The following is a 26,206-nucleotide window of genomic DNA, read 5'->3' as shown; positions in this document are numbered from 1 at the left end:
TTTAAGGAGTGAACCCGCATGGGTGTGATGCCGGTCTCCGCAGGTTCGCCTCGGGTTCCGGAAATTCGGGACGGGTCCTGTCATTGTAAATTTTCACATTTTCATACAATTCATTTTGAAGTCCCTCTAACTCATTCAATTGCAACTTCCTCTTCTAACCCACCGAACTCATGTCAAAATTGAGCATTTTAATAGCCCAAAATGTTTTTTGCTCCAATTTCACAAGAAGGAGGCATGCTTTCCTAAAAACAAGTCTATATGGTAACATCCCAATTGGCATCTTGAACGCCGTCCTATAAGCCCATAGTGCATCATCCAATTTCAATGACCAATCTTTCCTAGATGCATTCACCGTCTTTTCCAAGATTTTCTTCAATTCCCTATTTGAAACTTCAACTTGCCCACTAGTTTGCAGATGGTAGGGAGTGGAAACTTTGTGGGTAATGCCATATTTTGCAAGAACATACTTGAAATTGACGATTGCAAAAGTGAGTACCATTGCACGCGGGACATCAAACCTTGTGAAAATATTTTTTTAGTACAAATTTAACCACAACCTTGGTGTCATTAGTGGGTAAGGCAGTCGTTTCAACCCATTTGGATACATAATCCATTGCAACAAAAATATACAAATTCCCACAAAATGCTGGAAAAGGACCTATGAAGTAAATATACCCAAATATCAACAATTCTACCTCCAGAATATTATTCAAGGGCATTTGGTTTCTACCAAAGATATTTTTCCCTTAAGTTGGCAAGGATCACACCTCGCAACAAAGTCTTGAGCATATTTAAACAAAGTAGGTCAGAAAAACCCAAATTGTAGAACCTTGGCCACAGTGTTGGAAGCACCATAATGGCCTCCACAAGCCAAAGTGTGACAATGCAATAATATGTCAACCATCTCTGTCTGAGGTACAAATCTTCGTATAACTTGGTAAGGACCGTCCTTCCACAAATATGGGTGCTCCCAATAGTAATGTTTAACCAAAGATAGGAATTTCTTTTCTGATAAAAGGACATATTAGGGGGAAGAATATCACAAGCTAGATAATTGATGAAGTCTGCATATCATCAGTGACGATTTAATTCTTTCTCAGAATTGATGGAAAATAGTTGCTCGTCAGGGAATGTCTCTAGGATGGGTGCAACATCTTTTATAGCTTCATCCTCATGGAGTAGCCAAGATAGGTGATCAACCACAGCTAGAGGTGGGCACGGTCCAGTTCAGACCTCAAAGGTGAGAGTGGGAGGGGTTCTCCCTACCCCGCATTTTATGTTGAAAAACATCTCGGTGGTAGTGGAGTAGGGGTTGCCGGAAATAGAGTCTAATAAGACTAAGTTTAGATAGCTCTATTCGGGCAATTTGATAAAGATCTCTCCTCTCTCTCTCTCTCTCACTGGTGTGAGCGTTGGGCATCTCAAGTTACACATATGCTATTTATGAAGTAGCTAGTATAATAATATATATATATATATATTATTTATGAGCTTAGTTTCCCAAAAAGCTTTGCACATGTGTGAGTAAAAAAGAAAAAGAAAACTGGTTTGTATAGAAAATTGGTATGTCCTTCAATTGTATTTAGCAAATGAATGTTGCGTTATTGTCGCGCCATCAATCCAGCCATAACTAAAGGATAACTATTAGTGATTAATCACATAAGTACAATTGAAGAAATGTTACGTTATTACCGCACCAATTTGTTTCCGTCACCACCAATTTTATTATGAAAAATATTTATTCGGTGGTAATGAAGTTGTATACACTACATTTGTTAGGTGCACACATTTCACATCATCTTGTCCATTTAGGCATTTTGAAACCCACAAACCCAACGCCAATAGTCTTTTAAGTGTTGCCTCCATACCACGAACTAGAAAGATAAATCATGAGTGCAACATCTTATAGAAGGAGATAAGAGAGGGATGTGATTTAGGACGTCAATGTCGAGTATTGTTAATTTGCCAGTGTCACCCATGAAATCACCCATGCAAGAAAAAAAAGCTTTCCAAACAAGCAAAATAAAAGAACTAACTATGTCGACCACGTCGAATAGGAAATTGTTAAAATTAATGCACACTTCATTTGCGATTAACTATTTCTTTTCACCACTGCGCCCACTGTGCTTTCCACCACTCTCACTAGGGGCACCACGAGATGTACTTACTCTGCTAGATAAAATAAAATAAAAGTGAAAATTAAAATAAATACATCTTATAAATAAATAAATAAAGGGTGCATGGTAGTTGGCGAACCTATTATTGTTTATTTTTTCCCCCAAAAAGAAACATTCATTCAACCAGCAAAAGTCCAAAAGCACAAAACACACAAGATAACCGTAACCAACTACACTGTCAATGGAACCACATAAAGAAAGAAAAAACAAGTCAAACACCAAATAAAATAGCAAAACCAACACAAGCACAGAAATAAGCAGACCCAACACCTCCCCCCAACAAGTTTTTATAAATAATAGTCAAAATTTAACCAATTACTCAAATCAGAAAAGAAAAGAACTTAGACTGCAATTTACAAGAGAGAGAAGAGAGTTGCTAATCAAGAAAAATGCAGCCAAATCAAAACTAAATTGATAAAAACTCCCTCCCAACCCAGAACTTAGAGATACAGAGGGAAACTCAGAGACACGAACCTATTGTTGTCAAACCTTTCGATTGCGTCCGCCTTACACCCCTTCTATCATATCCACCACCACTACGTCCATCACCAGTTATGCTATGTCTTGCACTGTAATAAAATAAGATAAAGGAATATTTAAAAAACTACATAATAAAAATAGTAAAATAAATTATAAAAAATTGCATACATGCCCTGTTGGCCCTTTTTGTTGGCTCACTTGTATTCATCGATAGGATCAAATCATGTTTTTTCTGCCTCCTCTATAATCTTGAACCTTTTGGGACTGTTTGAATTAAATGTCATGTTCTTGCCGTTCCACTTAGTTTGAGCCTTGACTTGTTTGGTAGTATTTATTGTCGTTTTATCTATCCAAGAGAGGGGCTCTTTGCCCTTGAAATCTTTTTCAATGGCTTTGATGTCACATCGAAGCTTCGAAACTTGCTTGGGGTTGTTTCCAAACTTCCCCTACTCATGCACCTTTTTTCTGATTTGAAGAGCCTTAGCAGCTAACTCAACCACTGATTTAAGTACCTTTCTCAATGGGGCCATTGTGGAATTCAACTGGCAGAGAGAGGGAGAAAAATGCAATGAGCAGAAGTTTATCTCTCTCAAAGGTGGGAGTGGGATTGGGAGGGGTTCTCCCCACCCCTTTTTTTATGTTGGAAAACATCTCGATGGTAGTGAAGTGATTGGTTGTCGAAAATAGGGTCTAATAAGAGTAAGTTTAGATAGCTCTATTCGGACAATTTGATAGAGATCTATTCTCTCTCTCTTTGTGGCACGAGCGTTAGGCTTGTCAGGTTACACGTATGCTATTTATGAAGTAGCTAATCTAATAATATATATATTATTTATGAGCTTGGGTTCCCAAAAAGCTTTGCACATGTGTGAGTGAAAAAGAAAAAAGAAAATGGCGTGTACAGGAAATTGATGTGTCCTTCAATTGTATTTAGCAAATGAATGTCACGTTATTGTCGCACCATCAATCTAACCAGAACTAAAATATAACCATTATTGGTTAATCACATAAGTACAATTGCATAAATGTTACGTTATTGCCACGCCAATTCGTTTATGCCACTCTCATTTTATTTTGAAAAATATTTACTCGGTGATAATGGAGTTGTATACACTACTCTTGTCAAGTTCACATATTTCGTACCATCTTACCCATTTGGGGCTTTTGAAACTCATAAATCAAGGACCAATGTCTTTTAAGTGTTGCCTCCACAGATTATGTTGTGTCTATACCACAAACTGGAAAGATAAATTGATGGTGCAACATCTTATAGGGGAGATAAGAGAGGTGTGAGCCAGGACGTCAATGTCGAGTGTTGTTAGTGTGTCAGTGTCATCCATGATCGTGAATCACACATGCAAGAAAAAGTGACTTCTCAAACAATCAAAACGAAAGAGCTAACCATGCCGACCAGTCATCACCGTCATGAGCAACATGTGGAGGGTGAATAATCACTTGGATGCTCACAAATTAGGGAATGAACACCATCATAAAACTTCGACGACTATATTCATATTTGAAGTACGAATAAAGATATTGTTCATATTTAGTTGTTTTTTGTCTTACCCTTACATCCTCATCCACTATCACCACCATCACCAATAATTTCATCTTACATCAATTGTCTATATTTCTTCGATTATCTGCTCAAATTCTTCGAGTTTCCTTTACAAATTTCGGGTGAAATTTCAGCACAATATCGCTCAAATGGAGAAACTTAACCATTTCCAGTTATTTCTTTAAGGTTATGTAGTTGAAATTATTATGATTTTTTTTTTTTTTTTGTATTTTCAAAATTTTTATTTTAATTCTTAATGGGTGAAATGAGTTATGGTGTTATTTGTTATTTTAACAGGTTGTGTTCGTATTTGGTAATTTTCACCCATTAAGTTAATAGGTCGTGTCGTGTCAGTTAAGAAAAACGAGTGGACGCGAACATGACAAAGTGTCAAGATATGGGGATGGGTTATTTTAAAAATATATGGAAAGTTTTGTGGTCGTTTTGAAACTATAGAACATTTGAGGGTCAAGTGTAAGTTTTAAAACCTTAATTTGTAAACGACCCAGCCTCTTCTTCTTCACTCCACAAAGGGTACGTTTCTTCACTTGAAACTATAGAACATTTGAGGGTCAAGTGTAAGTTTTAAAACCTTAATTTGTAAACGACCCAGCCTCTTCTTCTTCACTCCACAAAGGGTACGTTTCTTCACACTAATTGGTTTCGTGGCGAAAGAAGAAGAAGAACCCAACCTCTTTTCATCAAGGCCTAAGATTTCACAGACCATGTCTAGCTGCTTCTTCTTCGCTGCATCCGCTCTCCACGAGGTATTCTTCTTCTTCCTCTTCATAGCTGCGTGGTTGGTCTGTTAATTAGATACATTGTGAAATTAGTGTGTGGTTTTAGGTGTATAAGGGAGTATTATTTGTAACATTAGTATGTTGATTTTTTTTTTTTTTGCTTCCTTTTTTTAGAGTTATTAGGGGTTTCTTTTTTAATTGCTATTAACCGCCACAACATAGTAAGCCATTAACGGTTTCAGATTCAAAAACCGAGTAGGCAAAACTTACATACTACACTCGACGGTATGAGTGAATTTCATTAATAAACATAAAAAGATACACCTAGTTGAGGGAACATGATGAGCCTTACTCTCAAATGCATCTTTATTCATAAATAAAAGTTCAACAAATACAAAATCTAAAACTAAAACCAAAATAAATGCAGTGCAATTCAAAACAACACAATTCAAATCTAAAATTTCACCCTGCGTGGCTTGAAACTCTTAAATTCCTCAATTATCGATGCATTATCGATATTATTAGCAAACTCTTTTTCAATGTGGAGGATTATACAGTCAACAAGAAATTCATCAGCTAAGGTGCTTCGAAGTTGATTCTTAATAAATCTCATACATGAGAAAGCTCGTTCAGGAAAAGTCACTTTACCAAGAGCTCTCCTCCTCCTCCTTCTCCTCCTCCTCCTCATCTATTTTAAGAGTCCCTGGCTTCTCCCCACCCTAAATGGGTGTTTTTCCCTTAGCTTTGTCTTAGATTTGGGGCTCCTTGCCTCCACTTCTGTTTTATTTAGCTTTTTTTCGTTTTTCCCTAATCTAAACCCACCCTGTAAGACCCTATATCTTCCATCTCTCACTCTCCTTTCTTCCCCCAACAACCTTCACTTTTCACTTTCCACTTCTTACATCTACACTCTCCTTATCTCTCATTTGTTGTGATGCCGCCCACCCATGGCCAGTGATTCCGTTAGGTCACCGTTCCTAACCACCACCCTTTGTTCCTCGATTCCACTTCCATCGCTCCCGTTGTTTTTCCTAAGTGGTCTATGGTGGTTCGAGGATGCGATTACAGTGCATACTACACTTGAATCTTGGATTATAGGAGTGCTTCTGCACAGGTGGGTTGCTCACCCTTGTCTTCCGTTAGCATTTTTGATACCCCTTGTATCGCTTGCTCCTCTTTGGTGGTGGTGGATCTGTTCTGGTGGTGTTGTTGGCTTGCTATGTAGTGCGGCTACTCTTATGTTCTAGATCTAGGGTTTTTTATTATTATTATAATGTTTTATGGGCTTTTGTTGTTTATTTGGTTTTGTATCGTTGAGCCTGCTTTATTTGTTGGTGTTAGGCTACATTAAGATTGAGCTTTCCTCATTTTGTTAATGAATAGAGTTACTTTGACAAAAAAAAAAAGCCTGCTCATGTTGTAGAAAAAGGAAGACTCAACACAAGCCGAATCAACTAGTCAAGAAAAATGTAATTTTTTTTTTTCAAAGTTGTTTCCACCAATTATTGAGTTTTAGTATAAAATTGCTTTGATTGCTTATCTACCACTTTTTCAATATAAAGAGATGAGTTTTTTTTAGGCCAATCCACTTTTGTATAGCAAGATGATTTAATGAATTTAGCTTGCCTACATGATGTTGAAATGCACATTGATTCCCACCACTCTTCCATTTTTTATACCCATCAACAATAAAGGTTGGGTTTGATAGATTCATGTCAACAATGAAGCAAGGAAACAAAATACCTTATTCTTAGCAACTGAATATTCAAGCCAAGTGAATTGGCCATTTTTTTATTAAATCGACGAAAGTCCCACCCTTCTAAGTGACTTAGATAATCTTCTAACTCAGGTTGACATGATCCAAAAAGAATATATGCTCTTCACACATTATCTTGTTCGTTCACAGGATATTTGCATATTAAACAATGTAATCCTGGATCATGCTCAAGATAATTGATATTAAAATTATGATCATTATCGACTCTTTGATATTCAACTCTTTCAATTGGAGGCTCAACAATGGGAGACTCAGGAAGATTTTGCTCATCACATATTGGAGTAGATAAAAAAGTGTTAGAAGCCAATGTACTAGATGATGACCCATAATTCTTTTTCTTAAAAAAAGACAACAAATTTTTTGTTCTCTTGGGATTTCGATTGTGATTCAACATAATAAAAGATATCCTAAGAATAATATATATAAAAAATTTAATCAAACACACCAACAAAAAATAAAACAAATTCCCATAATAGCATCTCAACAATATCAAACAAAAAATTATAATTCATCCATAATTAAACCCTAAAATACTCAATTTTAATAAAATCTCAAATTAAAGCCTTATAATAATTCATCCCTAATCAAAGCTCTAAATAATTTAAGGGTAAACTGCCAAATACCCCCTGAACTATATCGACTGTCGAAATGTCTACCATGAATTATTTTTTCAGCCAATTTAGCCATCGAATTATTTTAAATGGTCAATTTAGCCCCTACCGTTAGTTTTCATCTAATTTTCTATCTAAATGTCACATGTTAGGCACGTGACTCACTGTTGAATTTAAATTTAATTTTTTTTAAGTTTAAAATAATTAAATTGTTAAAACTACAAAATTGGAAAGAAAAAAAAAGGAAAAGGAAGGAGCAGAGCTTGACGACATTGGGGCTTTTATCGCTAAGAATTTGACGATTACGAATGGATGGGGCTAGAAGGAGCTTGGTGGATAAGACTTTTCCCAAGATTTGTATATGGGAATCTGATGGGGAAGCTGAGGATATTTACTTGTGACATTATCGATGATGTGGAGGCTTCGATGTTCTACAGTGGCACAGGTTTCTGGCGAGCCTAAGATGCTTGGCCATACCATATTAAAAGGGCATTAGAACTGCTATTTGATGCTCAATCTTCAATTGGGTATTAGGTACTTTTTCTGATTTTTCAATTTTACAAGTCGTGGAGTGATTTTTTGCTTACGGGTTTTCTTTATCAATGGAGGTTGGTGTTTGATGTTGTGGTGTTTTTGGTTTTTAGATACTGTATTGGGAAGCATACTTCGATAGTGAGAGATCTTAAACCCAGTAATTTCAATCCCAAAAAGAAGTTATGGACCAGGTTTCCATAGGAAGGATAGAAGAAAGAAGAGAGAGAGAGAGAGAGAGAGAGGAAGAAGAAGGAAAAGGAAAAAGAATTTTTATTTTTATTTTTAAAGAAAGAGTGTTTTTTGGTATTGTTCTTGTAAAATGACAAACTTACCCTTATAATTAACAGAAAATTGGATGGAAGTCTAAAAAGTTGACGACAAGGGCTAAATTGACCATTTAAAATAATTCGATGGCTAAATTGGCTGAAAAAATAATTCGGGTGACATTTCGATAAATGATATAGTTCAGGGTATTCGGCAGTTTACCATTAATTTAAACAAAATCTCAAAATTATAATTCATCACTAATTAAACACTAGAATACTCAATTTTAAATAAAAACTATAATTAAAGATATATAGCAAATGAGATAATGAGAATAATACCTTGTTGGTGACAAAATAAGAGGAGAAGATGTTGTTGCTAAGTTGCCCACCCATGATAATAGAAGATGTAGCCAATAAAGGGAGAATTTGACCCAAAAAAAAAAATGAGAAACTTGCTACTGTCTGGTAGCAAAGAGAGAGAAAGAGAGAGAGAGATAAGAAGTTTGAGACCATCTCCAACTCACCCTGGCAAAACCCAAAATTTGGGTTTTTTAGCCGAAAGCCTCTCCAACCCTTGTATAGGAGTAGGCTAAAATTTCCACAAACTGATTTTTGGGGCCAAATAGCAGCCTGTGTTTCTGTCGGATTGATAATTTAGTGGAGTTGACACCAATATATGATGCAGCCCATGTGAAGCACCTACAACAAGGGGCTCGCATTGTCAGGACACATGGCGTGCTGAGATGAAGGGTTGTAGGAATCCAATGGGTTCCTTCAAACTACTGTTTCTTTTTCCTTTCCAATTTAATTTCAGAGGTTATATAATATCTAACGGCTAAGATTTAATATGAGCAAATCCAACTATAAAAAACAATCTTCAGAAAATTATATTATGTTTTGGATTTTTTAGATTAAAATATTCAGAAAATTAATTTATCAAAGTTGAAACAAAAATAATGCTGAGAAAAATTGACTAGAAAAAAAAATTAAGGATTAACCTTTTTAAACAATTTAATAAAGTTGCGAACTCAAATTATGAGTCTGCATGGTTGGAGAAAAAAACTTTTTGAGTCCGGTCAATACATGAATAATTGTATTTTGAAGGGGAGAAATTTGAATTGCCCCATTTGGGTTAGAGATGGCCTAATAGCCAAAGAGAAGGAGAGAAAAGAATCATAGGACCTATGTTGCACGGACACTTCAATCTGCTGGAGTGTCGGACACGCCGACACGCCGACACGCCTCCGACACGGTCAACGGCTGGGACACGGTCAAGACACGGTTGGGACACGGTTAAGACACGGCTCCGACACTGCTAAGACACAGCAGGGACTAGTTTGAAATTTGAAAAATAAAATCAGGGGTCTAAACATGATTTGTAAAACTTTGGTGGATTGATTGAAAAGATTTTTAAAAAATGGGGTTAAAAGTGAGAAACAAAATTTTGTAAACCTAAATGCTAAATCACACCTTTCAGCACAGCACAGCGTGCACTCTCATTTTGTTTCCTACTCTCAGCAAATGACATCTCCTCTCCCAAATCTGAACCTTGACCTCTTTGCCATTGATATCCATGCTCTGTGTCTGAAACTCCACCCCAATTGTGGCCTTGGAGTGTGCATTGAACTCTGCAGCATAGTGAGACAGAAGTTCGATTTCCTTCTTTGGTTTTGCATAGCACAAGGTATACCGTATTCTCTTTGTAAGTTTTTTTCTTTCTTTTGTCTATTTTCAAATGCATTTATTTATGTTAACCATTTTATTTTCTTATCTCCCTCCACAACAATAGAAGGACGATTCTTTCTTCTGTTTTTTAAAGAGACACACGACAGAAATTGTGGAAGGAAGATTATTTCTTGCAATTGCAAACTCAGGTTAGACTTTACAATTTTTTTATTAATTGGGTATTAGATATAATGAATGTGAACCATGTTTTATTTTGTTTCTATGTTTCTCTGTTTTTTTTATGGGTATCTTTGTATGATTGTATTGTATATGTGTTTGTGTTTTTATTTTTGAATTTGTATGATTGTATTGTATCTATGTTTGTTTTTTTATTTTTGAATTTGTATGATCGTATTGTATCTTTGTACGATTGTATAGTTGAGTATGTTTGAATTTGGTCCTCAAAATGTGGTTCAAGTAATTACCGACAATGCAAGTGCTTGCAAAGCGGCGGGGCAAATTATTGAGGCCAAATATAGTCACATTTTTTGGACTCCATGTGTTGTGCACACACTAAACCTTGTGCACACACTAAACCTTACTTTGAAGAACATTTGCATACTAAAGACAAGTCCTAATAATGATGTGTGGAGTCAATGCATTTGGATTAGTGATGTTGCGGATGAGTGTTGTGCTGTGAAAAACTATATCATGAACCACCAAATGAGATTGGCTATGTTTAATCATCATTCAAAGTTGAAGTTTCTTTCAATTGCCGATACTCGCTTTGCTTCCATAATTGTGATGATAAGGAGATATAGGGAAATAAAGCTTGAGTTACAAAGAATGATGGTTAGTGAGGAATGAGATGCATATCAAGAAGATAATGTTGAAAAAGCAAAATCTATCAAAGAGAAAATATTAGATGATGACTTTGGTCTAAAATTGATTACATACTTAGTTTTACATCTCCAATTTATGACATGCTTAGAAAGTGTGACACGGATATGCCTTGTCTTCACTTGGTTTGTGAATGATGGGATTCTATGATAAGAGATGTGAAGGTGGCTATTTATAAAAAAGAAGGCAAGCAACTTTATGAAGATTCGGAATTTTTTAATGCGGTGCATAAGGTTTTATTGCAAAGATGGACCAAAAGCAACACTCCACTCCATTGCCTTGCACATTCTTTAAATCCAAGGTAACTTTTTTTAAAGTTTTTAGTAAATTCATTTTGTTAGTTTAGTCATATAATGTTTTAATTTATATTATTTCATCACTTTTAGGTATTATACTACCGAATGGTTTGTTTCAAATCGTGTTGCTCCGCATCAAGATCAAGACATTACATTACAAAGGCAAAAATGCTTTGAGCGACTCTTTCCTAATGATTTGGATAGAATGCATGCTAGAGAAGAGTATGCCGCTTTTTCAGGTGGAATTGACCATTTTTCAAATGCGGATTCTTTAATTGACAGAGGTCGTATGCAACCGGTGAAATGGTGGATTGTTTATGGAGCTTTTTCTCAAATCATTCAAAGTTTGGCTTTGCGGTTACTTGGTCAACATTGTTCCTCCTCTTGTTATGAAAGAAATTGGAGTACATATAATTTTGTACATTCTTTTAGGAGGAACAAGATAGCACCACAAAGAGCCGAAGATTTGGTGTTCGTGCATAATAATCTCCGTCTTCTATCAAGGAAGATGTCTAATTACACCGAAGGTGAGAGTAAGATGTGGGATGTTGGTGGGGATGGATTTGATACTATGAACTTGGAAAATGCGGGTGTACTTGAAATTGCAAACCTTTCACTTGATGAACCGGAATTAGAGGGCGTGTTGTTTTCAAATAACAACAATGAATACATAGATGCTTGAAGAAGATTGAGAATTAGATCATTTATGTTTTATTTTGTGATGTATTAATTATTATGTATGGATGATGAACATGAGTTATTTATTTTGTGATGTATTAATTATTATATATGGATGATGAAGAACATGAGTTATTTATTTTGTTTTATGGAATTATGTGACATTTTTAGTATTGAGAATTAATTATTATTTTAATTGCTGTGTCTTAGCCGTGTCCGTGTTCTAATTTTTTGAGATTTTCTGTAACACCCCGACCCCATTTATTTTTCTAATTTAATTTAATTAAGGGAAAATATTAATTTACTCTTGGGTTAAGGGTGATTTTGGTCACTTTCATATCCGGGAAGATTTTGGGACCGTGAGTGGTGTGGCTGTGTAGGTGGTCCTAAGACGAAACCAGACAAAGTGTAGGCCTGATCGAGATTTAACGGTTTTCGATCAAAACTTGTTCGTGGCGTAACTGAATTATTTCAAGTAAGTTTGGGGTAAAATCAGATTTTTCACAATTTCACCTCACTTTCTCTCTCTCTCTGCCTTCCCCTTCTCGCGATCTCCTCCCGAGTCATCTGCTCATTAGAACAGAAACCACCACACACCGCCACCTCCACCACCCCGTCCGACGAGATCTGGGTCCTGCTCAACTGGGCAGCCTCTCCTCTCTCTTCCCTGCCAAAGACTTAAACCTTCTGGACTGAAATTGCGTAAACGTACGAATTGATCGAACTTCCACCGCCGATCTCTCTCCTCAAACCACCATTTCGACTGTAAGGCAGGTTTCTCATCCATTTTCGTGTTCTAGCCTGTGGGATAGGTTTTGATAGATTTGCGGGTTAAATTCGTGAATTTGAAACTTAGGTTTTGGCGGTTTTCAATTTGAAATTCCGCCATTTGCCGTCCGAATTGGACGTTGCCGTAGTTGAAAAAGTTGCTCTATTCTTCGAGTAGTATCTAGGATTGAAGGGTGAACGTTGGTTTGGAGATTTTCCGTCAAATCTCTACACACCGAAGCGCTTCCGGCGCTGTGGCGGCGCGTGGGGAAGGTGGGTGAAGTTGTTTTTCGTCCTGTTGAGATCTTTAGGTTGTCACGAGTGCGTAGGATTTCGCGGATCTCAATTTGATATCGCTTGACTATCGAACGGATTTTATATTGTGCTTTATCCGGTTCGATAAGTTCGACCGCTGGATCGCTTCCAAACCAAGTATGTTAATCTAGGTACTCTTAGAAACCTGTAGGAGTTCGCGGATCATGAATTGGAGCCCCGGATGTTCCGATTCAATAATTTGAAGTTTGGGGAAACGCGATCACCGTGCGATCGGAAGCGAATTCCAAATCAGAATCGACCTTAGGATGTTCCTTTGGACGACACGCACCGGAACTTGGGGATTTAAGTATTTTTTCGTGAATTTTCGTTTTGGAAGTACGTGATGTTAATCAAGGAATTGTATCTTGAAATAGGTACTTTTGATCACTGCAAGAAAGTGACTTCACTGGCCGCACTTGGGATTATCTGTGAGTGGACTTTGTTTTCAGCATATGCATGGTTTTTATTGATGAAAGTTTTGTGCATATAATTTAAATGGTGATTTTGTTTAATAAGCATTTGATTGATGAATTTGAATATGCTTATATATCTTGGCTATATATTTTGAGGATAGACATATATATTTGAGTATGATGAATACGTTGATATGGATTTTGGGATGGCTATCTATATTGTCTATGTATAGAGTATGAGAGGTTGTTGTGGTGAGATTGTGGAAAGATGTGAAATTGAGGGATGGTTGTGAGATGTATGAGTATGGTAGGAGAGTACCATTCCCTAGTTACTAGGCTTCCGACACACGCCTGCTGGCAGGCTGGGGTGGGAAGGCTATGAGATTGCGGGTCTCACATGTCGCTGGCGGTGCGGTGTGTGAGACACTTTCCATAATGTCGCTGGGCGTGCTTGCAGATGAGAAGAGTATGTATGTTGCTTGAGTATCATCACACACGCTGCTGGCGGCGTGGGGTGATGATACTGCCATGCACGAGGACTTGATATGAGATTTGTGAGCTACACGTGTCGCTGGCGCGGCGCGTGAACTATGGAGTTCCATCCCCTGCTGACTACTCATCCGGACGCCGGTTAGTGTTCGGAATCCCGCGCATCAGCTAACAATCCCTCGGTTGGATTGTCTCCTCGGTACATTAGTATGGAGAGAAGTATATATTATATTAAAGTCTTAGCTATATATATATATATATATATTTATATATGGGTATTTACGGGTTGGTGAGAGTTGCATATCATTGGGAAATGAGTGGTGGATTTGAGTTGTGGAGTTGTTTTGGATTTTGGGGATCTTTGTGTTTTGAGTTTTTGGTTTCTGAATTGTGAAACTGCATGCTAGAGCATTATTTTTACATGGTGGGGTTACTATGTTGATTTAAAGTGAAACTTTATTTCCACTCACATATTTCGCTTTGCGCCTGCATGAGTTGCTTTGCGCTCGAGCAAGTCACGAGCCCAACTTGTCACGCTTGTTAGGTCAGATAAATTCTTTCTACTCTATTGTAAACAAATTCGTAGACGCTCTATCGCCATGTTAGGCTACTACTTGAGGGAGGCCATTTTATGTTGGATTGTTGTATGTTAAAAGCATGCTGGCAGTTGGAATGTATTATGATGTAAATTATGCAGTTGAATATTGGTTTGAACATTTAAAGGGAGACTCGCCAAAATTTTGGTAGGATGTCTTGATTTTTAGTAAGTGGGCCCGGCATCATTGTGATGTCGGCACCAAGACGGATCCGCCTCGAAATTCTGCGGCCCCGCCATTTTCCGTGTCGCCGTGTCGCCGTGTCTCCGCACCCGTGTCCGTGCAACATAGCATAGGACCACATGGATGGGCAATATATGGGTAGGTTTGTTTTTAATTTTTTTTAATTTTTGGGCTGGGCTTATAACCCATGTAGGTTTTTTTTTTTTTTTTTTGTTGAAATTTTTTGGGCTGGGCAAGCACCCAGCCTGCCCTGTGCACAGCCCTGACATTCGCAGCTCAAAGCATACAAGCAGTGCTGCTAGGGTTTCTCAGTTAGGCTACCATGGCGATAGATAGCGGAACCAAGGAGCAGTCGCACAAGGAACATCGGTCCAGGCAGTCGGGGGCCAAGGCTGACAAGAAGAAGCGTGACACTTCCCAAAATGGGAAGAAGCAAAACCCTAAAGCATTTGCTTTTAGCTCAACTGTGAAAGCCAAGCGTCTTCAATCTCGCTCGGTCGAGAAAGAGCAGCGCAGGCTTCATGTCCCAACCATTGATCGTTCCTATGGCGAACAACCTCCATATGTTGTTCTGGTGCATGGGCCTCCCAAGGTATATATAGTATATCTAATCAGTGCAATTGCTTACCTGCTACTCACTCAAACTGTTGTTAATTTGTTCACACTAATATTTTTTTTGTTCAATTCCTTATTGTTGATTTCTAGGTTGGCAAGTCTTTGTTAATTAAGTCGCTTGTAAAGCATTATACCAAACATAATTTACCAGAGGTTCGAGGCCCGATTACCATTGTTTCAGGTGCCATGCTTCATGTTTTTCTGATATTGCAATAATTTGATTTAATTTAATATTAGGTTGAGCACTGTTCGTTAAATGCTTGATTGATTGCTTGTGTTAGGGAAGCAAAGGCGGGTACAGTTTGTGGAGTGCCCAAATGATATCAATGGTATGATTGATGCTGCAAAGTTTGCTGATTTAGCATTGCTTCTCATAGATGGAAGCTACGGTTTTGAAATGGTGAGACTTGAGACAATTAAATTTGTTATTTTTTCTTCTACTGTTTCCACGTGGATGGCTTAAACTTCAATGGAAATCCTGACGCTAACAAAATGTTGTACCCGTTTGTTTGTTAAAAATGTCTATGAATTTAACTCCTGTCATACATATCAAACAAACACACATGCTCGTGTGCAGGCACAACACCCACGCTCATAGATTTCATTATTATGTATCAGGAGATGACTCTGCTCGAATATTTATTTGGTGGATGTTCCAGATTTCTTGATACATTCTTTATTGGTCTGATTTCTTTTTCAAGGATTTATTGGTCTGATCCCATTTTTCATCAATATGATGTCAAGAAATTTATATTATAATATTGTATTGCCTTAATTTCCTTTTACAGGAGACATTTGAATTCCTGAATATATTGCAAGTTCATGGGTTCCCAAAGGTTATGGGAGTTCTTACTCACCTTGATAAGTTTAAAGATGTAAAGAAATTGAAGAAAACAAAGCAACACCTCAAACATCGTTTCTGGACTGAAATATATGATGGAGCTAAATTGTTTTATTTATCTGGTCTCATTCATGGAAAGTAAGTAGCCACTTTCTGCACTGGATGATGCAGTCCCTTGTGAAAGTTGACAACTATTATGAGTTGAAATTTTATTTTATTAACTATATTCCCCCTGGTTTGATGAACAGGTATGTCAAACGTGAAATTCACAATCTGGCACGTTTCATATCTGTTATGAAGTTTCATCCTTTATCTTGGCGAACTGCTCATCCATATGTTTTAGTAGATCGTTTTGAAGATGTGACTCCTCCTGAAAAAGTGCGTTTGAATAAAAATGTGATAGAAATGTCACACTGTATGGTTATTTGCGGGGCTGTAACATGAAAAAAGGAACAAAGGTACTTGTTTGACTTATAAAGTTCTTGTCTTATTGCCTTTAGAAATCTATGTATTACAAATGAGTTTAATTGGAAGAAAATACCATAACTCAGGTCTATGTACGGAGAGTTCCTTCAATGCTCCCCATGAATTCCAAATGCAGGGATGAAGCCAGAAAATTCTTTTAGTGGGCAACTCCAAACAATAAAATTAGATTAAAAAAATGTACGACAAAAGAGTTAAAAACTTAAGGGTAATTGATTCATAGTAATTTTCATGCAGTACACGTACAGTTGTCCCCAATATATATGTCTTCTTGTTATCAAAGCATCCTAAGAAAATTTTCAGTTGAATATATTTCGGAGAACATATAAATAAATAAACAAGTTTGAATAAAAAAATGTGAAATTGTGACATCAATAATGGGTTAATTATATATAATTGTAATAGCAAATTAAAGATGTAAAGAACAATCCATGAAGGATGAAAAAAGGAAACCATTTTAGAATGGGACCATCCAACCTAGAACCAATTGGCAATGGGTCTAGAGGCCCAAAATAATTTAAACTATTAAGTCAATGCTTACATTTCCTGTGGGATAATACTCTCAGCATGTGGAAAGAGAGGAAAGCTTTGACATCCTTCTAACAAATTAGGCTTTGTCGTGACTTTTAGAAGCCAATCTTTAAGTGAAAAGCTCCTTCAAATTTAGCAGTTAAGATGACTCACATTTTCGGGTTGGTAACTTGGTGCTGCTTCTGTAATAGTCCCCTCTCTGCTAAAATAAAGAAGAAATAATACATTGGATTATATGATTCATAGATGCATTATCTTGATGTTTATTATTAAATGATATATTGTTGCCTGATTTACGTTGTGTATCAGATTCATATTGCAGGTGTTGGGGATTACAGTTTAGCTGGTATGACAGGCTTAGCTGATCCTTGCCCTTTACCCTCAGCTGCCAAAAAGAAGGGACTGCGTGATAAGGAAAAACTGTTTTACGCACCCATGTCTGGACTTGGGGATCTCCTGTATGATAAAGATGCTGTCTACATAAACATAAATGACCACTTTGTCCAGTTTTCCAACGTTGATGAAAAGGGCGAAGCAACAAATGAAGGTCCAATTTATTATTATTTATTTTTAATTTTATAATTTTAAAAATTTGTTTTCTTATTCATACTTGTATGTGTGGGTGAGCATTTGAAAGTATACATTCATTTAGTTTAATTCCATGTTGTTTATCTGTTACAAATAATTTTTTTTTGAAGCAGATCAATCTCTTAGACATCTTTGAGTTTTCCTTATGTAGGAAAAGTTTCTATTTTGCAACTGCCACCAATTTCAAAACTTGATACTCATGTTCCCATGTAACAGGAAAGCACCAAGATGTGGGTGTGGCTTTGGTAAAATCTCTTCAGAACACAAAATATTCAGTTGATGAAAAGTTAGAGGAGAGCTTCATTAATCTATTTAGTCGGAAGCCTAATTTATTGTCAAATGCTCAAAGTGATGGAAAAGATACCTATGAATCTAGAGAAGAGATCCGTATGATAGAGCCTTTAGAGGAATATCAGTCTGGGGAAGCAATCAAAGGTGATGGTTCTGCTAAAGAAAGCAATGCGGAGGATTCTGACGGTTCAGAATCAGAATCTTCAGATAAGAATGAAGCAGCTCATAAAGATGTGTCTGATCAAGATGCTAATCTTAAAGATCACTTGAAGGAACATGTGGAGTTTCATGGTGGAAGGTCAAGGAGAAAAGTTATCTTTGGAAATGACCTTGATCATAACGATATGGAGGTGAACAAAGCTAAACTCATTATCTCTGTTGAATAGAACCATGATTTGGAGAAGAAAAAATATTTTGTTTGTGTTTGTGTGTGTGTGATGTTACAGGCAGATACTGAAGTTCACTTGTGGAGGCTCATGCACATTAAACAGCTTTGATGTGTTCGTTATTTTGGTGTTTGCATGTTCATGTTATTACTCACATGGCTTAATAGAGATATAAGATAACTTCAGTGACTATTAAATATAAATAATCTAATGTGCTTTTATATTTCTTGTTTTTTCATGTCTGATCCTCGTGGGTTACTTGCTCATGATTCACTGATGCTAAACACTAAATTTTTGTTTTTGTGGACTGTACCATCATGTGGATTCTTCGTTAAATGCATAATAGATGTTATGACTTTTACTACTTCTACTAGTTGTCATATCCTCTTCACCTTTCAGGTTATGAACAGTGTAAGTAGTGGAAACCAGAAATGTGTATACATTGAGCGTCCATGATCTTCTTTAATATTACTCAGGTTCTATGCATATTCTTCCATTATAGGATTCAGATTTAGAGGCTGAAGATGATGGTGATGACAACAATGATGATGATATGCAGGCATCTTCTGGTTCAGATTCAGAGGAAGATGAAGATGTTCATGAAACAGATGGTAAATTTACTCCCAATTTGCAAATTTTTTGTAGGTTGTAATATTCTTATTTTCTGAGCAAGAATTACTCTGCTTATCTTTTGTATTAGATGCAACCTTCTCTGGTGAACGGTCTGTAATGCCAAAACCCAATATTATGTATGTTGATAAAAATTAAGTATGCATAAGAAAATGGTATATAACTGTAAATGTTATCCATCAATTGCTTACATATTTTAAATGTCTCAATTTATAGATTTTCCAGTGACTTCCCATTATCTAATTTTATCTCCCCCTTTTCTTGTGGCCTCATACTAGATGAGATAGGGAACATTGCAAAGTGGAAAGAATCTTTGGTAGAAAGGACTTCCTCAAGACAAACTATTAACCTTATGCAACTTGTATATGGGAAATCTACATCAAGGCCAACAACATCTATCAATGAACATGATAGTAGTGCAGATGATGAAAGCGATGGAGATGATTTTTTTAAGCCAAAAGGAGAAGTAAACAAGGTTTGTTTGGACACTACTTGTTCATATCTCGCCGTAAGAGGCACATTTTTTTTAACGTTAGAGGGATTTCTGTTTCTTTCCAATCTGAAATAAATTATTGGGGTAACGTCAGAATGAGCGCTGTCATTTTATCATTTTTGTTTGTTTATTGCAGAAACATGGAGGAATAGAAGGTGGAAATTGGAATATCGAGGACTGTTCCAAATTCACAAATTATTCAAATCTCAAAGACTGGAAAGAGGAAAAGCTTAGGGAGAGTATTCGTGATCGTTTTGTTACTGGTGATTGGTCGAAAGCTTCTCAAAGAAATCAAGCCGCAGAGGCTAAAGTTGAAGATGATGATGCTGTCTATGGCGACTTTGAAGATTTAGAAACTGGTGAAAAGCATGATGCGGATCATACAGATGACGCAAGCAATGATGCAAACCACAAGGAAGATGATTTGGCTAAAGAGGAGCGGAGGCTGAAAAAGCTTGCTCTTCGTGCAAAGTTTGATGCTCAATATCCTTTTCACTTGAATATTTTATTTATGTACTTTTTCAAAGAATTACATATTGCTCTTCTACCATAACCAAGGAAGAATTTGTTAATTGTTTTTTCTTGAGTTTGGAATTGGATGAAGCCGGGACATGATCTTCATTTAAGGTTCTGGGTTGTATATTGCATCTGTCCATATATGACATTCTAATAGTAGTTCTGTGTGTGAACATCTTTATTTTTGGTTTGGTCATATCTACTCTTTTGTATTTGTAGAGAAATTCTGAAATTACTTTTGTGCCCTTAATTTGATCTACGTTTGATGGAGCTGAGTCATCTGAAGAGGAGCTTGAGAGTAAACATGAAGGCAAGTCTGGTCGAGATCAATCCAAAGAAAGTGGCTATTTTGACAAGGTAAACTTTCTCGCATATATTTAAGATTGTTTTGCACCATACAAGGTTGTGAGAGCTCATGCCTAGTTCTTCCAGCTGAAGGATGAGATTGAACTTCGGAAGCAAATGAATATAACTGAACTCAATGACCTGGATGACGCCACCCGATTAGAGATAGAGGGTTTCCGGACAGGGACTTACCTACGGTTGGAGGTTCATGATGTCCCTTATGAGATGGTTGAATATTTTGACCCCTGTCATCCTATTTTGGTTGGAGGAATTGGTCTTGGTGAAGAAAATGTCGGACACATGCAGGTTAGTGTACATTATAAATATTCAATATTTAATTTTTTTGTTTTATACTAGCCTGCCTGTTGCACGTGTAAGATAGCTACCATATTTTATGATATTGATTAGTCAGTGGGTGGTTGTATTTTAGTCAGGCCATTATGTTATTCATAAGGTGGTTTTAGTAACTTAGACACCAAATAAAGTTATTGGGTGAAATTGAGTGACACCCTATCAGGCGTTCACTTATATAATAGATAGATGGATAGCAATGATGTGCTATTATGTTATTAACCACTGGTGTTGCTAGCATTTATGTCATGAATGTAAAATTGCATTAAATAGACTAGGGTTTAGAATATATTTACAAATTTAATAGACTTCTTTGCCATTAGAAATATACTTCAAGTTAGCACTAATGATCTTATCAGCTGGCTGGCTCCATAAATGTGGCAATTTTGTTTTGTTACATTAATTTTCCACGGGTCCCAATTAATATATTTACAATATGATAAAGCTTGAAGTGCATGAAGGCTGCTTCTCTGATAGATGCTCGTGGTCCCTTATGGGCTCAATGTTCTCATATATTTGAAGAATTTTCATCTCATCTGATGTTGTGTTCCGTCTATTTCAGGCCAGGTTAAAGCGGCATAGGTGGCACAAGAAAGTACTTAAGACTAGTGATCCTATTATTGTTTCTATTGGGTGGAGGCGGTACCAAACAATACCTGTTTATGCTATTGAAGATCGCAATGGAAGACATCGCATGCTTAAGTACACTCCCGAACACATGCATTGCCTTGCAATGTTTTGGGGCCCTCTTGCCCCTCCTAATACTGGTGTGGTTGCTTTCCAGAATTTATCAAACAATCAGGTTTGACAAGTTTCCTTTCCTTTTATTTTTTTCTTCTCTCTTTATGTTTCTTACATCTCTTCGAAATTTTTAGGATTAGCAAAGGGAAAGTTTTGAATTTTTTCCATTCAAGATTTATCTAATGAGGACTAAGTTGAGGATTAAACTTTAGGATCACATATGAGGCCCACCTTTCAATGTGGTGCCATGATTTGAACCATGCATTTTATGGGTTCTCTTCCAAAAATATTCCCTACAAAAAATATCTAAATCAAAAGATTGTTTAGTTATTTAATTGTGTGATCTAATATACAGAAAAACACAATGTGTCTGATCATGCAATGATAAATGATATTCAAATAGATTAATCATTTATGATATGGCTGATTTTTTTTTTCCAGATATGAGATTGAAAATGAACGGTTTGAAACATGGAATATTTCTGTAAATATTCAGAATTCTAAAATCTTTATTGTCTAACTTGTGTTAGATCTGACTAACTCAGATCAATAGATTCTTACTGTATATTGGGACATAATGGCATGAAAATGACATGCCCTCTATTTTTTAAATTTTTTCATGAATAGGGCTGCATCAGGCATTAGCTTCTGAAGGATGAGAAATGAGAGCTTTGAACAGCTCACTAGGAGCTTAAATTCATTTTTGTCAGTGGCGTTGAGCTCCTGATGCTTATTTAAGAATTAAACATTAGCACCTTTCTCCTGTGTGCATAAATTGCTAATGTGTAAAGAATTATTTTTAAATATTGGACCTTTGTACATCTGATGGCCATTAAATAGCATAAGCATCCTATGCGCATTACCTTTATTCATGTGCTGAGGAGAACGATGCAAGGTCAGTCTTTAGGAAATATGGAGCCCTGTGCAAAAATACAAAATGCGGCTCTTTTAAACCTCCACACAAAAATTACCACAATTTTTGTTGACATGTTTTGGTATCATACTTTAACAAAACAATGAACAAGATAATTTAATGTAAAGGCAAAGGGTTAAATTAAGGAATCAAAGTTCAACTTAAAATTCACGCGCACACACACAAAATGACCCAAAAAATGGCTAGCACGCCACAATCGCTGAGCACCTTGGCTTTCTTCTGTTTTGTATGTCTCTTTATAAGGAATTTAATCCAGTTTTCTGCTCTTCATTGAGCTACAGTACATTTAGGTACATGATTTATTTATTTTTGTTTTGAAAGCGATAATCAGTAGAAAAAAAGATACGAAAAGAAGTCAGGAAGAGACGTGCATAATTTATCCTCGGTGTTTAGCTGAAGTGCTGGTTATGCTAGTGACTTTCTTGTAAAATACAATTTTTAGTTAACCAGCCTAGACTTTGAAGTTGGAATGCATTGGTGTGTACAAACTGCTTACCAACATCAGGTGGCTTTGAATGTTTAGTTTGGATTTGATCCTTGTGATAACAATGTATTTCATGTAAGTGGATTTTGTGGAGACCACTTTGTAGATCGATAATGTGTTTCCTTTTATTGCTTAAATTATATATTGTGTGTGTGTTTTATTTATTTATTTATATTTTGCTTAGTGGGTCTACTAAGCCTTTGGTAAATTAGTCTATTTTAAGTGTTCATGCCCCTCTCATTCTGCCATCTCAAAGAAAAAAGACTAGTCATTTAAAAAAAGACCATGTGCTCGTTTATATGGCCCTTTTTGTTTAACTTTGTCAAATTTTATGCTTATACCGTGTTCTTTGTTCTTAAGCTAGTTTCTTTGGTCTGGCAGGCACAATTTAGGATCACAGCAACAGCAGTTGTGCTTGAGTTCAACCATGCATCACGAATAGTGAAGAAACTCAAACTAGTTGGTCACCCCTGCAAGATATTCAAGAACACTGCACTTGTAAAAGATATGTTCACCTCAGATCTTGAAATAGCTCGGTTTGAAGGAGCTGCTGTTCGAACTGTCAGTGGCATTCGGGGGCAGGTGAAAAAGGTATGTGCGTGTGATTTTTTATTTGTCCATGTGGATTTTGGCAGTCGAATATTCTGGAATGATTTTCATTTCATCTTTACTCATGAGCTGGTGTTGTTACTGAGTTGTGCATACTATAGGTAACAGAAACATTTCTGATGCCTTCACTGTAATTAATGTTCTGAGCATATGGATAGGCATATTTGAATATTTCCTTATATGACCCACGATGCTAATTTAATTGAATTTTAATAATTGTAATATTGACAGGCTGCAAAAGAAGAAATTGGTAACCAGCCGAAAAAGATGGGTGGACAACCAAAAGAAGGGATTGCTAGGTGCACCTTTGAGGATAAAATTAAGATGAGTGACATTGTGTTTTTGCGTGCTTGGACCCAAGTTGAAGTTCCTCAATTTTACAACCCATTGACAACATCATTGCAACCTCGTGATAAGACCTGGCAAGGGATGAAAACTACTGCTGAATTGAGGAGAGAACATAATATTCCTATTCCTGTTAACAAAGATTCACTTTACAAGGTAATCTATGATGTGTGGGCCTCAAAATGAGGCTGCTTACTGCAGCAGTACATGGTTTTTCTCTCAGTTCTGCCCATGGAGTACTGCGTTTTTTCTTTCTTTAGTTTTTCTTGTTTTTCAATGGTATTTAATTTTTTAATTTTTTTTCATTTGTTTGTGTCAACAGCCAATTGAAAGGAAGCTGAAGAAGTTCAACCCATTGGTGATTCCTAAGTCGTTGCAGGCTGCTTTGCCATTTGCATCAAAGCCTAAGGATATACCCATTAGAGGAAGGCCACTTCTTGAAAATAGAAGAGCTGTTGTCATGGAGCCTCATGAACGAAAAGTTCATGCTCTTGTTCAACATCTTCGATTAATTAGAAATGAGAAGGTATGCACCTTAAGACAAATATTCTGTTTGAACACTCGTCACAACTTATGGGTGTTTGTTTGAATAACCGCACTATTACTTTGGAAGAGGATTACTTTTTAGTTTTGGCAATGGAGCTTGCATAAACACCTTTGAGGCAAACCTCAGACTATCCCTGAAGAGTGGCACCAATTTAATGTTACCCTTTCCTGGACTTGCTTTGATACTAGTGTTAGTGTATATGAATTTTAATATTCAATTTTGCTGATTTTTTTTTCTCTTTCCGTTTGTTGGCTTCTATATTACTGATTTTTAAGATGGCTCATACTATATCATACTCTTCACTTCACCAGGCTTTTAATTTATTTCTATTTTTACTTTTTGTAGAGAACTTGTAGGCCTAGTGTAGAGCGCAAACATTATGTTGGCTTTATACTAGAGCGCATATATAGCTGAAAGTATATTTCTTTATTTTTGTTTTGAAGACTCATTTGTGCAGTTTTGTAACATTTTCCGATGGAAATTTTCCTATTATTTTGAAAGTATTTTATCTTCACTTTGGCTTTTGCAGATAAAGAAGCGCAAGCTTAAGGATGATAAAAAAAGGAAAGAAATTGAAGTGCAGAAAGCCAAAGAAGAGCAGGTGTCGAAAAAGCGTCAGAGGGAAGAACGGCGGGTGAGATATCGGGAGCAAGACAAACTGAAGAAGAAAATCAGGCGAAATGCAGAGGACTGATGGATGCACAAATTTTTGCAAACTGTTTATGTGGCTTGGGGAAACTGGGTCATTGTGCTCTCCGAAAAGAAAGATAAGTGGTAGAGATACTCTAGGATTTGATACTATCTCAGAAACATGACCCTGATTACGGTTCCAACAGCCCCATTTGAGATGAATCGACGTGTGGGAATTGTCAATGTGCAATTTTGTAGTCATACCATTCAACATGTATCATATGTTTGCTCTTGGCTTTTGAGTAGGTGTTTTTCTGGGTACATTGGAGGGATGGGACCATGAACTTAAAATGTCATTTTATATCAGTGTCCTAATTGCTACATTTGTAGAAAGTTTTAATGCAATTAAATACAAAATTTAACACATGCTAAGATTATTTAGTGCTTAAATGAAATTAATTAGGGGTGTATTCAATTAAAATTTTAATAAATTTTGAAGTATTTTATTTGACTTTCATAAACTTCACATATACTTTGATTGAATTTCATAAAATTTTTGATGAAGTTTGTTGGAATCTTGTCGTAAAGTTTGTTTGATTTTTAAATTTCTATAAATTTGAAATGATTATTAGTTAAAATGCCTCCTAAAACTTGGGTCAAATCTCATTTTGCATCCTGAAACTGGAAGTGACCCATATATCCCCTTTTATTGTGTTTCGTGTTTCACTTTGCCCCATAATGTCAACTATGTTGCTAACTTAATCAAAATTGCTGACGTGGTAGGGACAATTTCGTCTTTTTGTGCCATATGACCTAAAAAAGTTATGAAAAATAAAATTCTCATAAATAATTTATTTTATTTTAAAGAGAAAAAGAACCAGGAACCTCGTCATCTACCCATACCAACCATCTCTACTTAGCCCTCACTTCAATGTCAACACCAGCTCTCCACCTTCCTACACCCCCATTGCGACCTTAGCCCACTTACCAGATCAACCCACTCCAACAATCCCCATCTCCCATCTCTCTCATCCCACGAAATCCACCCCATCCCTACAGCTGCTCCCCTCAGACAAACCCCACCACCGCACAACCACCTACCTCCACCTAATCACCTCCAGACATTCATCCAAACCCCCCAACCTACTGTGATCATACCACTCCAACAATATCCATCTTCCATCTCTCATCCCACGAAATCTACCCATCCCCATAAGTCTGCTCCTCAAACAAACCCCACCATCACACAACCACATACCTCCACCTAATCACCTCCAGACATTCATCCACTAACCCTAAAACACCCCAAACCGCTTCTAAGCAGTCGGGAAATCACAACAAACCAACTAATACCCCACCTCATATTACACAAACCCAACTATCCCCAACCCCTCTTCCCC

At 36.7% G+C, this 26,206-nt stretch overlaps 1 protein-coding gene and 1 pseudogene across 2 annotated transcripts; both read left to right on the top strand.

Moving 5' to 3' along the window:
- Nucleotides 1-10,055: 10,055 nt before the first annotated feature.
- Nucleotides 10,056-11,855, top strand: LOC103335887 (uncharacterized; annotated as a pseudogene). The gene is made up of 2 exons (XR_016127951.1): nucleotides 10,056-11,009; nucleotides 11,095-11,855. The product of XR_016127951.1 is annotated as an uncharacterized LOC103335887 (transcript).
- Nucleotides 11,856-14,688: 2,833 nt separating this feature from the next.
- Nucleotides 14,689-25,230, top strand: LOC103335886 (uncharacterized). Its single transcript, XM_089054145.1, is given in 18 exon segments — nucleotides 14,689-15,038; nucleotides 15,152-15,242; nucleotides 15,343-15,461; nucleotides 15,850-16,040; nucleotides 16,151-16,290; nucleotides 16,293-16,360; nucleotides 17,226-17,463; nucleotides 17,721-18,145; nucleotides 18,684-18,792; nucleotides 19,090-19,286; nucleotides 19,441-19,787; nucleotides 20,081-20,177; nucleotides 20,253-20,471; nucleotides 21,079-21,318; nucleotides 23,057-23,266; nucleotides 23,516-23,785; nucleotides 23,952-24,155; nucleotides 24,706-25,230. Coding segments are annotated over 18 exon segments (3,600 nt in total). The 5' UTR covers nucleotides 14,689-14,768; the 3' UTR covers nucleotides 24,871-25,230.
- Nucleotides 25,231-26,206: the final 976 nt, after the last annotated feature.

This window comes from Prunus mume, linkage group LG6, assembly GCF_029339155.1.
Source record: "Prunus mume cultivar Tortuosa linkage group LG6, ASM2933915v1, whole genome shotgun sequence".
Taxonomy (NCBI): Eukaryota; Viridiplantae; Streptophyta; class Magnoliopsida; order Rosales; family Rosaceae; genus Prunus; species Prunus mume.
The sequence above is the reverse complement of the archived record's forward strand: the minus strand, read 5'-3'. Positions and strand labels throughout refer to the sequence as shown.